Genomic DNA, 15,634 nt, shown 5'->3' on the forward strand with positions numbered 1-15,634 from the left:
TTTCATCATTAGATGTTATCTGGTTGCTGCATATAGGAAATAGTCCCTAGATTGCTGTCCTGTTCGCCAACTTATGTAAGAGGGGCTCTGCATGTTCACAACCCGAAACATCCATATTTATTTGAATTATAATGAGAATTCAGTACTAGATACAAATATGTCTAAAATTAATATTATTATGTAAAATCAAAAGTTAATTTTGTATTTTGATGTTTGTAATAATAGATCTCCTTGCTTTCCTGAAGAAGCAGAATAAATCCGCGAAACGCGTAGAACTGGGTACACCTTTCGAAGAAAACCCTTAGGAGTATCTGGTTTGGGATAAATGACGTTATTTTTGTATTTTTTAATTGAGGAATTTTAATGATATTTATTAAAATAAGTTTTGTTATGGATAAAAAAAAGTTTTCCTTTTTTTGATTATTTTGTTTTGGTGGAATCCCAGAAATTAGTGGTTTTCCACAAAAATGCCTTTTTCTAAATCTCAGTGGATGTTCGACGCGTTTCGTAGATAGAATCCACTTCATAAGGAACTTCAGACTGAGATCTACGAATTGTATATATACAAAATTATAGATATTTCAAATTGGTACATACATAAACCTTCTCAAAACATATTCAAATATTATTCAAAATCCATTAATACTTACAAAAAAGTATCATAATTCCTTTAGGAACAGCAATCTCCTCACAAATTACCACTTTCAGGATCCCAATGACCAGAGATGAAGATGGAAAACAGTAGCTCAATTTTATATTTGTGCATTTATAAGCATTAATAGTCCAATCAATAACATTGTCTTTATATGGTATTTAATCACTTTCCAGGCTCATTTACATCATAAATTAATTTATCTCCTCCGGGCTTCTTACGTATTAGACTTGTAATAAACAAATATACATTTATATGCATTTATATATTTTTATATAGATAGGTGTTATTAAAATGTATTAAATTTTAATTTTTATAGTTGCAAATTTAGTTTGATGAATTATGCCTCAAAAGTCTCATGATTATACTTGTTTTCTATATCATGTTTAGATGTGTCTAGCCATTCTGTGAATGCTCTAATGCTCCTGTGAGTGTTCCAATGCTAGAATTTACTTAAACACTAACAGATAAGAATGAAAATGTTGACAAATAAACACTTAAGTGTCTAACCACAATTTCATAAATAGTCCAACACAGAAGGGCAAGACAATAGATGTGATTAGTCACAGGGGTTTTAGTGAAGTTCTTGGAACTCCATGCCATTATGTGCCATAATCCCAGACACCTGTCACCATACACCATTAATCCCACATGGCACAAAATAATAGATATCAAAGATATCATTTTTCCGTGCACCCTGTAATTATGACAAACACATCATTTAAGGATTAAGATAAGAAACACTAATAAGGTGTAGGTTGGGGGAATAGGGTGTCATAGGGTCTCGGTCCTTCTCTATATAAACCTACAGTTGTTACCCTCAAGCACTGCCACTTCACCTTCGATAAAGATGTATATCTGTCTCCTGACTTTGGTCCTGCTCCATGCCCCTGCTGCATTTGTAAGTGTTTCCTCCTTTAGGACATATTAAAAACTTTATGTATATGGTAAGACAATAAGGCCAAGTATATTTTAATATAAAGGAGTGAATATTCACTTCAAATACTCAAATTCTGTTTATTTATTATATATGATATCATATAAATGAATAATTGAAATAAATGATCACTCCTTTCTTCTGATTCTGATGTGGGTGGTTTAGTTGTTTGTGTTTTATGCAAAAGTAGTTTGGCTGTGCTGGCAACATTTTTGATGTTTCCATCTTGTGTTGAATTATCTGGACCACACAACATCACTGATGAAAGTGTATCTTCACCAGCCTTGGAGAGCTTTATTAAATCAAGCACTATAACTTAGAAATGCACAATAAATAATTACAACTATTTGTATCAAGAAGAAGTGTTTGGTACCATTGCTTAGGTAATTCTAGGGACAAATCTGCAGACTCTTGGACTGTCCTAGAAAGTGAGGGTGGTAGGCAGGTTTGGTCTTGTTGTGGAATACAAAAAGATCAGTGAGAATTGTTGGAGTTTTTACTAAATTAAGCAATGTTTCTCACACCTTTCTAACATGGGGGGACCCTTCAAATAAGTTTCAGGTCTTCAGGGAACCCCAGCTAAAATTACCATATCCACAGCACATTACCATGGTGGTCCGCAGGAAGAATACCTCTTACATTGCTGACCAATAAAAAGAATGTCACCATTACAGAAAGCCAAAAAGATTACTGGGGGTCAGTAAACCTGAGAGGCACAAATTGTTTATTGCTCAAGGAACTGCTAGAAACCTCTGGAGGAAACTTGGTTGAGAGACTGTGATATAGAGTATTATCATTTGCCAAAAGAGAAGGCTGGCTGTAAATTATTTTATAATTATAAGTAATCATTTATTATTACAAAAATTTTGAGAGTGGTGAATTGGGCCAAAATCAGCCAAATATCCTCTACTGTAGGTAAATAGGTTGGATGAAGACACACATCCAGAATATATTGTTTAAAAGCCATTCAGTCTGGATTTACAGGTGGATAACTATGCATCAAGAACTATTTTTTCATACATAATAATATTAATATATTATTTCAATAATACCAATTCAAAACCAATTTTTGGAGGTCAGTGAGAAAAAATCTTCCCCAATTGTCTAGTGAGCAAATTACCCCTTTATAGTGGTGGCTAGAATTCTACTTTTGTTGACCACAAAAACATCATTAGAGTCTTGCAGCTTGCTGTACCAAGTGGTTTTGGCTCTAGAACTATGCAGCATCATCAAATAGGAGGCTCATGAGCAACAGATCGAGAAAACCCCAAAAACTTGTGAAGGAACCCTGAGCTTTCACAGAACCCTGGTGGGAATAGCTGATTTAAGTAGTTACAATTTTTTTAGTTACGATTTTTCAAGCTTCTGAGCTCACAGTATAGAAAGATATGGGATCAATGGTTTCAAGAAAGCAACCAAAGTTCTTGTTTTTTTTCATACATCTTCATTAAGCTGTTGATTTTAATCTTTAAAGGATGACAAACTATGCATTCTTGCCAAATGTGGATTCTATACTATAAAGATGGTTGCTCACTTAAGTGCAAAGGTGTCAATTTTATTAGAACTTTTTATTATTATTATTATTTATTAATAGGACTGTTTTTTTTTTACTATCAAATGGGTTGATGTTTTTATTTTTACCAAAAGAAACCTCAAACTAGTCAGCAGTAGCATCAAATAGCTCAATTTGAATCTCAAATACAGGTAGTCCCCGGGTTACATACGAGACAGGGACAGTACGTTTGTTTTTAGGTTGAATTTGTATGTAAGTTAGAACGGGTACATTATTTTATTAAGTGCAATTAGGACAGATGTTTATCTCAACATATTGTTAGGCAGTGTGGTGTCAGTTATTGTATAAAATCCTCACTGTGAATTATCATTAACAAAAAAGCAAAAAAAACTTTATAGAGCCTAGACATTCATTAACTTCTGGAGCAAGATGTGCTTTGATATGCAAAAAGAAACAACTGCAGAGTTTGTCTTGGTCATTAAAGAGTTACAGATGTTTAAGATTAGCTCCACTCTTAAGATCTCCCACAACCTTAGCTGAGTTTTGCAAAAGATTTCTTCTGCAAGTCATGCAAACAGACCCCCTGCCCCCATCAAGCCTCCGTCCTGCACAGGAGAAAGCAGGGAAGGCCCGTTTTTATCCAGGAGTCGTCTGTATGTTGGATGTCCTTACATCGAGGACTACCTGTACCTAAAATATTTATTGAGCTGTAGTTTTTTAAATTCATGAGAGGTTTTAGTTGTTTAAAAAAATCAATCTGGAAATCTTGAATCATAAAAAAAGTCAGATAAAAAGTTTAGAGTGATGCTCTATCTTTAGTTATAGGCTGGCTTAATACTCCGCTATTTTTCCAAGTTGTTCTTTTGGGACATTAAAAGTCCTATGACTTTACACTTTACACTTTTCACTGATGGTAATAGTGCCCACTATCATGTTCCAGGTCATTATCAATGACCAATAACTGAAAATACAATACAATTATTGTTCAAGCCAAACTCTATAATATTATCAATGTATGCACAATCAAAACTGTTGGTATTATAATCATTATTGTATTTGAGAACTGAAAATAATTCAAGAAATGGGAGACATTTTTGCTTAACAGTTTCTTTACAAGTCAATGATTCAGACTGTCTGGAGTGTGCTGACATACTCAGTATTGCTGTGTATTGCAGCATGTTCATCTCACATTGGGCCTTTATTTTAAATCATTTTAATTTTGTCCAATTGATAAGCAATTGTTAATGGCCGTGAAAGTCTGGTGCACATAAGAACATTTTTAGGGACTACTGTCAAGTTTGCAATAGTCCCAAAAATTTGGGGTTTATTAAAAAAAAGCCTAAACGTAAAGTTATTATCTTAATTATTCTTATTATTATTAAATGGTATTTATATAGTCCAACAGCACTGCACATTAAATAGGGGTTGCAAATGATGGACAGATACGGATAGTGACACAGGGGAAGGAGAGGACCGTGCCCCGAAGAGCTTACAATCTAAGAGGTGGGGAAGGAGCATACACTTTTTAATTTCAAATCCTCGTCGTACGTAAGTCGTACACTACAGCTTCTTTAGAAACCAGACATATCCTGACTTTGACTCTGTCACCATTAGCTGCAATGATGTAAAACAGTATTGTCCAACTCTAGTCCTCATGGGCCCGATTTTAACACTTTTTTAGTATTTAACAAACAGCTACAAATTTAACAATGTGTAGAATCAGAAAATGAAAATCCTGTCCTAAATGTGGCCCCTAAGGACTGAGGATGGACAGCCCTACTCTGTACATTCCAGTTTTATCACTATTGTCTCCTATCTGCTGTTCTTTTGTAAATGTGGCAAAGGCTCTTCCCATGGGCATTTAGGAATCAGCTAGGTGAAGTTACAGGTAACAATAACTATAAAGGGACTGCTATATATCTCAGAGACAATTTGACATTGAACACGACATGGAAGTTCTTGTGACTGGTACTGCATGTGGATGAATAATAAAGCTACTGCAGTATTAAAAAGCCTTTTGATGAAGTGATGAAGTTACAAAGTGAATGTTAACAATATTACATTGGATGAGTGCTGCTGGAATGGAAGGATCAAGTTAAGATTTTTGGAAGCTCAAGACGCAACAATTCAAGACAGGATCCTATACCATCTTTGAAGATTCTGAAGCATGCTATCAACTTCCTACAAGTACGCCAAGGAAATGACAAACAGCACTTGCGGCTAGAAGACACAAATATTCGGGTATGTTGATTTGCTTTCTATAAAAGTAAAGTTAGAACATGATGCACTATATAGTAATATAGTATCTCTGCACACTTCCAGCCTGCTGATCTGTAAAGCAACCATCAATATTTTACTGGATGTAAAAATGATTTAAATACAAGTAATGACTCTGCTCAAATGTATCTGTGCTGTTGAAGGAGTAACTGTCAGCTTAGCATATTAATGTATATATATATTTTTCTCATTTGGATAGGGTAAGGAATGGTAAACCCCAGCCAGAGAGATGTCACATAAACAAGTGAAGCTATTGGAAAACATCCTTTCTTTTCCTGTTCTATTAGATGATGTTTTGATTTCCCCTCACTTTTAGCCCAAGTGAATGTTGTACCAGGGACAATTAGCCAGAGGGACAGAATAACAATTGACTTTGGTCCTAACCTCTCACTCCCCCTAAAAACATCTTTTAGCTTTGATGCTATAAATAAACTCCCAAGATCTCTAGAAGAATATTATCACCTTTTCCACAGCTTTTGCACCTAAATTTTGGGCTCAGAGATGTCTAGCAAAATCCCCTTTTCCAAATTTAAAAGATGAATGAGGAATGGAGCTGGAAGCCCTTAGATTGCAGGAATGGAACACAAAATCGGTAATCATACAGAGCCTATTGTGCTCTATTTAAAACTGCCAAGATAAATTTGAGATGAGTTTTTTTTTATACCTTATTTCGCTTATAGAAACAAAATATAAAATGTTTCTATACAGAGATTAGGAATGGTTGGAAGTGTGTGAAAATACTCAGCATTGCCTTAATTCACTGATTTGGCCTGTTACAAGTTATGATTTTGTCTTATATATTTTAAGATATATCCAAATAGATTGTAATAGATTCAAATATATTATTATACCTTTAATTATGTTGTACCTTATAATTCCATTCACTTCACATTTTTTTGTTTGCATTTGCAGAAAATTGGCCATCAGGACACCAACAGGACACAATCTGTGGGTTGGCGTATTCCCTATGAGAAACTCCCTTTGAAGACAAGACAAAAAGCTTTAATGTGAATTGAAACCTATTAGTAACTGTATCAGTCCACAATTCATGCATTGTATTATCAATAGAAATGAAAGTGTGATCTGAAATAAGTTCTGTGTAAACAATATGACACATATATAGGAAATAATAAATGACATATAGTCATTTTTTTAAAACTACACAGACTTTTGCAAGAGTAGAAGATTTCATTGGGTATTTTAACATAATTATATGTCTACAAGAGTGGTAAAAAGTATCTAAAGTATTTTTTGGTATTTTGTAGACTAGGCTTTTAATATCAAGTGTCCTCAACAGTAATTTATAAGAAATCCTCTGTTGTAATCATAATAAATACAGATGGAATCCCATACTGTATGCAAATCATGTACAACCTATGAAGAAAAATGTGGGGTCGCCACACTGTTAAAGTGTTGAATTCAACATATTTTTAACTTTGATGCTCAAGAGCCTTATAGTGATTTTGCTCACAAGGTCTCAATATGGCATTGTATCATTTTGTTCCTTTTACATTTATCAGAAACTTGCAGCATATCAATGCTTAGAACAATGGCTGTGTCCTATAAATGCTTTTTGCTTTGTATTGTATTCTTGAACATTTGATTTGCATGTCATGTTTATTGACAGTCGATTGTTGATGAAAGGATGGCATAACCATACTAGAAAAGAACCCATGCAAGAGGAGTCTGGCTCTGGACAAGATGGCGAGATTTCTTTGGATGAAGATGGTCCAGTGATGGGGGAATGTGTGTGGCTGGTGAGAAATCTATCTTACAGTGAAAGGAATCAGGTTTTGTATTTTGGTTTTGGCTTTGTCTTTTGCCATGGTGTGAACATGCTCCATATGAGTTGAGTTTTGTCTAGCTGAGGTTGAATAGGACCTGTGCAGGTGTGTTTGTATTGAAAATTTGTATTTCAGTGCGTACATTTTAAGGCAACATAAGTTCAGTTACTGCAACGGCGATGGTTGTATTGCAGCATTGTATTGCTCTATTTAACCTGCAAGTTTTATGAAGGCAATCAAGAAGCAAAGTCACCTATCTACCCATGGTGATTCTTCCAGGTTGCCTCAGATATTTTTCTCTTTTTATGGGCTATGTATATGCCTACATTTCATTTGGGGGCAAGAAAAATTTCAGAGTCGGAAGTGTTTCTTGGGTATTTTGCTCAATGAAGTTTATTGAACTAGAAGGAATCATTGCGAGTTGCAGCAACATTATATGCAAGTGTTGAAAGTGTACCTAACCTCACGGATAAAATTATTTTGCACCTCACCAGTGGCAGTGCTTGTGATAGTTCCAATCTGAATTCTGATTTTGATCATGCCTGTTCTGATCTAGAATCAGAACTTGGAATTATAACAGTCCGAGTACTAATCCAATATTTTTATGGCTGTCTTTAAAGTAATTGACAGGTATAGTAGGGCTCAAACTGCAGGACTATGGCAGCTGTCATTGTCTCGTGGCCGGTTGGGCTGATCTGAACTATGCCTGTCATTGTATAGTTTGGCTCATAATAAAAAAGTTAAAACACCAACTTGAAATCTAGTTAGATTTCTTGAGCAATCCGATTGGATTCAGAATTTGAGTCAAACTTTTCCAAGCACCTCTACCTACTATTACGAAGATATAGTGGCTGCATTAATTTTTTTTTACAACTTTTCTTCCTTTATTTTCACTTTTTAATCCTACCAGTAACAGTCTGGCTGCCCTAGGGTTTCAGTACTCATTCACTGTACCGTATCAATGGGGAGCAGCATTTCTATCACAGTTAAGCTATGTAGGAAAGGGCTAGATGATGCTGGATGTCCACCAGCTAGGAAATGAGGAAAACTCTATCTGACTTTCTTCAGCTTCTAATGCACATTGTGAGTAGCTCACATTATGCAATTAAACCAGAGTAAGCCATTTCATTACAGGAGATGAGCTTGCACAACTTTACAAAAGGATGGAGTTTAGCTTTACCTTGACTGATTGCAAAATGCTCCGAGAATGTTGACTAACGGTGGCTGCTGCTAACTACAGATGTGTGGATTCCCAAACCACAATTATTTGTCCACAAATACCTGAAAACTGGATCATAATAGGAGTGATTTAAGGAATATATGCTGTTTCACCATGGTGGATTATCAAGCTCACCCAATACCCAATGGCATGCAAGGAAATCTAAAAAAAAAGTTATTTTTCCTTGTACATTTTCGAATGATTGAAGTCAGCAGAGATTCTCTATAATAAGAAAAACTGTATGTGGAATGTTACATTAGTATAGGAAATGTGGCCAGTTTGTGTGTTTATAGGTATCATTGTCACACGTGCTCATATTTTGCATGTAATTTTATGTCTTTGTGCTTTCAAAATTAAAATGATAATAAATAATTTGTACACTATGATTTTTGTTTTTGTTTCATGAGCACTTGACTAAAAAAAATACTTTTTGTCCTTTGGTTCATCTCAAATCTGCTATCACCCCAATTAAAAAATGTGATTACCATAAAGATAAATCCAGAGCGCATTTACAATCTACTATTATTAACTCCATCTCTGCCTCTCGTGATTTGTGTAAATCAAGACAAATTGTAATATTTATCCTTTTTTCATACATCAAAGCCCAGAGATTACAAGGTAAGTACAAAAATGCCACTTGGACGTAGGACAAGGACAGCTATGTGGCAGAGATGTGGAAACTCGCAAACCAGCTCCCATAAATGTATCTGTTTTCCTGATCACCTGAAATGTAGTTTTCATAAAATACTTTTGAACAGAGGAGTACATAATGGCAAAATGAAATGGTTGTCATGTTGATATGGGCCACACAGTATGTCATATTACCACATTATTCTGCTTGTTTGGCTTAGACTTGTAGAAATGGTTTATCCCACCTGTGATAGCAGACTTTATTGGAGGGGAATGATTATACCACTTAATAGAGTAATAAATGGAATGCTGTATTTTTACCCCATATTGTAACCTCTCTATTCTGTATCATGCCGCAAGGGAACTGTGCACAAGTATAAAGTGCTTCTAAAACTCCCTCTTCTCTTTTCTACAGGTGGCCCAAAATGCTACAGGCATACTAGTTGGGAAAGATCATTGTGTCTGCGAGGTGCTTCTGCCCGACAGTTCCTTCCCTGCCAAGCGGGTCGGAGCCTTGGAGGATGAGACCGTTCGACTGAGCAACAGAGTGGAAGATGAAATGCAGAAGGTTTAAAAAAATATTTTTTATGTATATTTATTGAATATGAAGGTGCTTAATAAACCCAGAGATGTGTCATCGAAGCAAGGTTTACGATAGATGTCCCCGCTGTTTTATACCAGGGGTATTGAAGGATTTTTTTAGATTATGTGGTCAAAATAATAAACTGTAATACTCATTTCAATGAAGTTGGATGTACCAGTGTTGTGTGGTAGCACTGCAGTCCACATCTGGAATACATGGAGGGGGTTAGCTGCAATGTATGCACATTGAAACCATTTACAGCCAGTGTAGCTGGGGAGGGGAAAATACAGAGTAAATCAGAGAGAAGACACATTGTTCTGGGCAGTAGTAGTATCTTACAATTATGAAAAAAAGCAAAAAAGACAACTCTTTCCAGCAAAGTGCCGTCTTTTTGCTTTTCTTCATAATTGTATGTTCACATACCAAGCTTGGCAACTCGGTCGCTATTACACTCAATACAATTAGGGACCCTACCCTTTATATCTTGACCAGTAATAGTCTCTGCCATATAAGCCAATATAGGAGAATAACCACATACTTAGGGCTCTATTTATATCATTTTCATTCATCAATTTGACTGTGATTTACCCTTTTTTTCATTATGCCTCATTCACTTTAGATTCAAGTTTGATGGCAAAAAAAAATCAAATGAGAAAGGATGAAAATCATTGTCAAATTAACTAATAAAAAATGTATAAATGGACCCCTGAAAGTGAGATAGGAAAGACCATAACTTTTCAGCTAGCGGAGCCCACCATAGACAATCATAGGTACTGTTGCTATACCTACTTAAACCTATTGAGAAAGCCACAAAAGACATATTAATTTGCAATTGTGCATGCATACACTATTTTTAACTTGCAAATGCAGATGTTTGCATTTACATTTAAATTTGCTTTTAAGAAAACCCTTGCAGATACAAGAAAGCTGATTCTTACCTTGAATTACAACTGTCACAACTGTAAAAAAATAAAATCCCGCTCCTGATAAAAAAAAAGTATTTACATTTCGGTAGGATGATAAGTTTTAATTTTACTCTTTTCCAACTGACATCAGATATAACCATAAATGTAGCCGTTAGAGGCTGTAGCTCTATATGAATGCAAAAGTAATGGGTTGGTAGTTTTTAGCAGTGACACTGGCAGAAGAATTCTTTTCATCTGACTCACATCACATTCAGAAGTGTTGGATGTCTGGTCCCCCATCAACCAAAGTGGTTCCTTTTACTTTCCTCTTTATATTACTACAGGACACAGTAGTGATCAAAGTCAGCATAAGGAATCACATCACTCTTTGGGTGGGTAGACATCCAACATTTTTAGAAGCAGGACAGGTAAGTATATTATGACTTCTTTTTAAGGGAAGCTTTTTTTCTTAATTTTTAGCAACCACATACCAACTTTTATTCAGCCCACAATTACCATAAGAGCTTATAACTATTCCATATCTGTTTTTGTAAGGAAACATGAGATATTCATACAGACATACAATAGAATAAAACGAATTAGAAAGGAAATACAGTCTTCAGTTTAGGTCTTTAGGAGTTTATGAAATGTTTAGGTCTATGAAGTCCTATGTAAAGTGTCTTATTGGGTAGTGTCCAACTATGGTACTTGTATCACTTTTTACCTAAAACTGGCACCATGTCTTCTATAGTTAGAAGAACAGGACATCAGACTGGACACATACTTTGAAAGGATTATTAATCTGACCAAGAGAGTGGAACATCTGGAGAAGTTGCGTCCTGAAGGCTTGATAGAAATAAATTTTGATCTTCTGAAAAAGGAAATTAAGGAACTGGAAATGTACGTCACAGCAATGAGAGCCAAACCAAATGCAAACAGTGCTCAAGTGGAAAGTCTCTATAAGGAGGTATGTTCCTTCAAACACCAACCAAAAGGGACAAAAGAGATATAGAAAACTTAATATTAATCTATTAGCAGCTATACTCCAAAATGTATTTAATGATTTTTGTGACTTCAGGTCAAGAATATATCCAAGACTGTTGGACAACTAGAAACTCTTGACAAGAACAATGTACTAAAAGCCAAGAGGGAAATGGAGAGTTTGAAGAAACGTCTTGTGGATTGTGAAAAGAATAATAAACCAAAAGCTCCAGTGACTGTGCCCTTAGGTAAGTTAGATAGGACATACAAGCAACAAATGATTAGACATATCTGGACAATAAAATATGGAAAATATTTCTACACAAACTGTTTAAAAAACATACAAAACTTCCAAAATATATAGATTTTTATGTCAATTGTTAATATTGACTTTTAATTTCTTCATATGGTAGCTTCAAACCTTGCTAGAGGTAGTAATGCTGTGCAAGAAACTAATAAAAAAACTTATTCGGATCCACTTACAATAAAATATTAGAGTAGGAAATCCAAAGCGGAAATCTATAGCCATACCACCCTTAAATCCTGAATTTTCTAATTAAAAGTATTTAGTTTTACCGGGAGATGCCCTCAGTACTATTTTGAAGATAGTTTCAATATCTTGGGTTGACTAAAGCCCAGCGTTGTTTAACATGGAAGATTAGGGTCATACTAGTCGTGCCCATTTCTAGGTGATGATTTATAGAATAAGAGGGTAAGACTAAGACATTGGTTTTAGACTCTAGCCTATAGTGTTCTGAGATTATACATTTTTGAAGCCATTTCAAGTAAATAGAGATTTTTAGGATGAGCCATGTGTAGTGATGCGTTGCATGTGAATTCACATAATTTTGTTTTTCTTGATATTTCTTTTAAAAGTATTATGCATACAAAATATGAAATGCTACAATCCTAAAAATCTTCATTAAAATGTCAAGTGTCACACTTGGGGAAACAGGACAACTAGGGGGTGCTACGGTTTGTACAGAAATGGTGTGAGCCCTGAGAAGGGCCAAGGTGCAGAGTCTAAGCAGTAACCAGGTGTTCTCCAGAGCTTCTAGTGGTGAGGATGTTGTGCTGCTGGTTACTGCCGGGTTGCGGTCCTTGGGCACACCAGGGTGGGCAGGAAGATAAGCGGTACCAAATCACAAGGCAGAAGATTTGTCAAGGAAGGCCGGGGCTACTGCAGACACAGGGAACACAGGAGACGCTGGAAGCAACAGGAGGCACGGGTGACAGATGAATATGGGAAACAACAGACTTGACAACAAGGGGTTAACACAGGAGCTGGGCAGGGGAAATACTGAATTAAGCAATAGGTGTACAGGAACTTGTCCAACAGAGCTAGGGGGCTAGTGGAGACATGTTGCACAAACACTGAGTGCTGTGTCTGAGCTAGCTAAATAGCCAGGGATGATTAAGAGGCTTTTTGCTGATTGGCCAGCGGGATGGGTAAAACTGATAAAGCTTGGGTACGCAGGCACACCCAAAGTCAGAACTGCCTCCATACACAGGAGAGAGACACCTGCGCTTTAGTGAGAAAGAAGTAAGTGTGACATGAAGTAAATATTAATACATTTTTCTAATTCTTTTTACAGGGTCTTGTCAGCACCAAGGCTTGGCCCGTGTTAGTAAACCCAACCTTCTCCAGCTCAACTGGAAAGGAAGCGCATACAAGTCTGGAGCATGGGGCAAAGATGCAGCTTGGAACACCACCAAGAAGTCACTCTACTGGGTGGCTCCTCTAAATACTGATGGCCGGGTTCTTGAGTCCTTACGTATTTACCCATCCCTGTTTGACCTGCAGATGTACAGGAACGCCATGGATCTACCCCTCTCTGTACTCATTAAAAATAAATGGAATCACACCTTTGCTGGCCAAGGTGGTGGAATGGTTGTACACAACAACAATTTGTACTACAACTGCTACAACAGCCGTGATCTGTGTAGAGTCAGTTTGACCAGTGGAGTTTACCAAAGAAAGCCTCTTTCTAGTGCTTCGTTCAACAACCACTTCTCTTATTCTGGCACCATGTTCCAAGACATTGACTTTGCATCAGATGAGAAAGGTCTTTGGGTTCTGTATACCACTGACGAGAGTGTTGGCAACATTGTGGTGGGTAAGGTCAACGTTGCCACATTCACTGTTGATAAAAGCTGGACTACCACACAATATAAGCCTGGTGCAAGCAATGCATTCATGATTTGTGGAGTCCTTTATGTCACTCGCTCACTTGGCCCGAAGATGGAAGAGATCTTCTACATGTTTGACACCAAAACAGGAAAAGAGGGTCGGCTGAGTATCATGATGGAAAAGATGGCCGAGAAAGTGCACAGTCTTAGTTACAATTCAAATGAACGGAAGCTGTACATGTATAGTGAAGGCTACCTGATACATTATGACGTTGCCTTGAAGCCTTGAGGTTTCTTATCTATCTGAATTGTCTTCTATTAGGGCTTTATATTCTTTACCATTATCTTGCCCTATTAACTACGTGACCTAAATACTCATCACAGCTTAATTGTAATAAAACCATTAGAAAAGATTGAAGATTTTAGATGTTTTCTCTGTATATTTTCTTACGATGTATACAATGCGGGCTGTATTGCTTGTAAGGCCATCTTACATTATTTTGTCAGACTGAGTTTTAGAAAAACAACTATGTTCATAATAAATACATATATGTGATGAACAATATTGTTGTATTACTGCCTAGTTTGCAAGAGTGCCAATGCATGTTCCTTTTGTATGTTCCTGAACAGATAGCCATTACAGCTTTTGTACACAATCCAGGTTTTATCCATCTCTGCTTTCCATAAAATCTATTTCATCTTGATTTACCAAATTGTCTGGAAATTTTAAAGGATTTGAGCGTAAATTATATGCTCAAATAGGAATTTCTGATGAATGAAAAAAAATCAGACAAACACCAATCACATTAATGAAATGAAAAAAAAAAATAGATTGTGATTCAATGTCAAAAATAAAGTAACTGATTTGTGAATAATAATAGGTTGTGGTCAATTGATACAAATCTGCTGAATTTAAACAAATGTCCTAAAGTGTAACTAAAGTTTTTACTTTCAAACTCTGCAATCAGGCAGGACATGGATGCAGAAAGAGACAGGTGATGTCCCTTCTGCAATGAAACATACTTACCTGGCTGGTTGCTCTCCTCAACTGTCAAAAATCACTGACATTTTTTTATTATTATTATTATCATTATTATTATTATTATTATTACAAAGTAGGGTCTCGCAAAAATTTCCTCTAACTTCCCAGTGGTTCTGCGAAATTTCACCAAACCGACTTGCGAAACCATCGGAAGAAGGAGGAAATTAAAACAGGAGGATTCTTAGAACTGCATTCAGCCCTGAGAATCCTCTTGTTGGCAATCCGGGGGGCACTGGAGGTTAATTAACCTCACCTGGCCTGAAAATATTATGATACATTTGTTACAATTTTTTTTTTATCCACTGCAATGCAATCCACTGTACTGGAAAGTGTGTTACAGGGTAAGATATACTTATATTACAATGTCAGCAGGTTCTCCTGTGCTCAGCAAGCAGAAAACAGTTACTTGGTAATTTAAAAACAGTACACAACACTTCTACCAATTTATTCTTTTAAGGCACTAGAGGTTAAATGGGGAGAGGTCCCTCCATTTAAAATTTCTAGTGCTCTCTGATTGGCTGAGGAAGGCTCCTCCTCTCAGAGTGAGTCATGCGGCTTGCGTTTATGAATAAACGAGGCCATGGGAAAAATCAGAGGATTTTAGAAGACTGTTAGTGGGAAGGTAGCACAAGTGCTCCCGGTTGTGCTTGCAAGCACTTGTGTTTAGATCATAAAAGTGGCTAGATCTGATTGTACATATCTTGTACATAGGTTTACCTACTTGCATTTAGCTATTGCCCTAGAATTCAAGTACCGGTAATTGTTTTGCTACATACCTACATACAAGAAGCTCAACTAATGTTAATTACTGCAGAAACAATATTGAAGAATGGTTGAGGGAAATGCACCAAAGCAACCTCTAACAACAACTCTACCACCAGCACTACACACTTTAATGCCTACATTAATGCCTCCATATGATTGATATCATATACAATATTTTATAAGCTCTAAAAATATATCAGAACACTAAAAACGTGA

The 15,634-nt window shown here is 36.1% G+C and overlaps 1 protein-coding gene across 1 annotated transcript; it reads left to right on the forward strand.

The window, feature by feature from the left end:
- Positions 1 to 1,473: 1,473 nt before the first annotated feature.
- Positions 1,474 to 14,174, forward strand: LOC140343319 (olfactomedin). Its single transcript, XM_072429953.1, has 5 exons — positions 1,474 to 1,553; positions 9,428 to 9,580; positions 11,252 to 11,467; positions 11,579 to 11,729; positions 13,077 to 14,174. Exons 1-5 carry the CDS (start codon positions 1,503 to 1,505, stop codon positions 13,898 to 13,900), a joined length of 1,395 nt encoding a protein of 464 aa, XP_072286054.1. The 5' UTR covers positions 1,474 to 1,502; the 3' UTR covers positions 13,901 to 14,174.
- The last annotated feature ends 1,460 nt before the right edge of the window (positions 14,175 to 15,634 follow it).

Source organism: Pyxicephalus adspersus, chromosome Z (assembly GCF_032062135.1).
Source record: "Pyxicephalus adspersus chromosome Z, UCB_Pads_2.0, whole genome shotgun sequence".
Taxonomy (NCBI): domain Eukaryota; kingdom Metazoa; phylum Chordata; class Amphibia; order Anura; family Pyxicephalidae; genus Pyxicephalus; species Pyxicephalus adspersus.

Bases quoted from the DNA above. Each gene is read 5' to 3' on its own strand.
- LOC140343319 (XM_072429953.1), top strand. From the start codon at position 1,503: ATGTATATCTGTCTCCTGACTTTGGTCCTGCTCCATGCCCCTGCTGCA. The intron at 11,468-11,578 runs GTATGTTCCTTC...TTGTGACTTCAG, and splicing joins TGGAAAGTCTCTATAAGGAG to GTCAAGAATATATCCAAGAC. The intron at 11,730-13,076 runs GTAAGTTAGATA...TTCTTTTTACAG, and splicing joins TCCAGTGACTGTGCCCTTAG to GGTCTTGTCAGCACCAAGGC.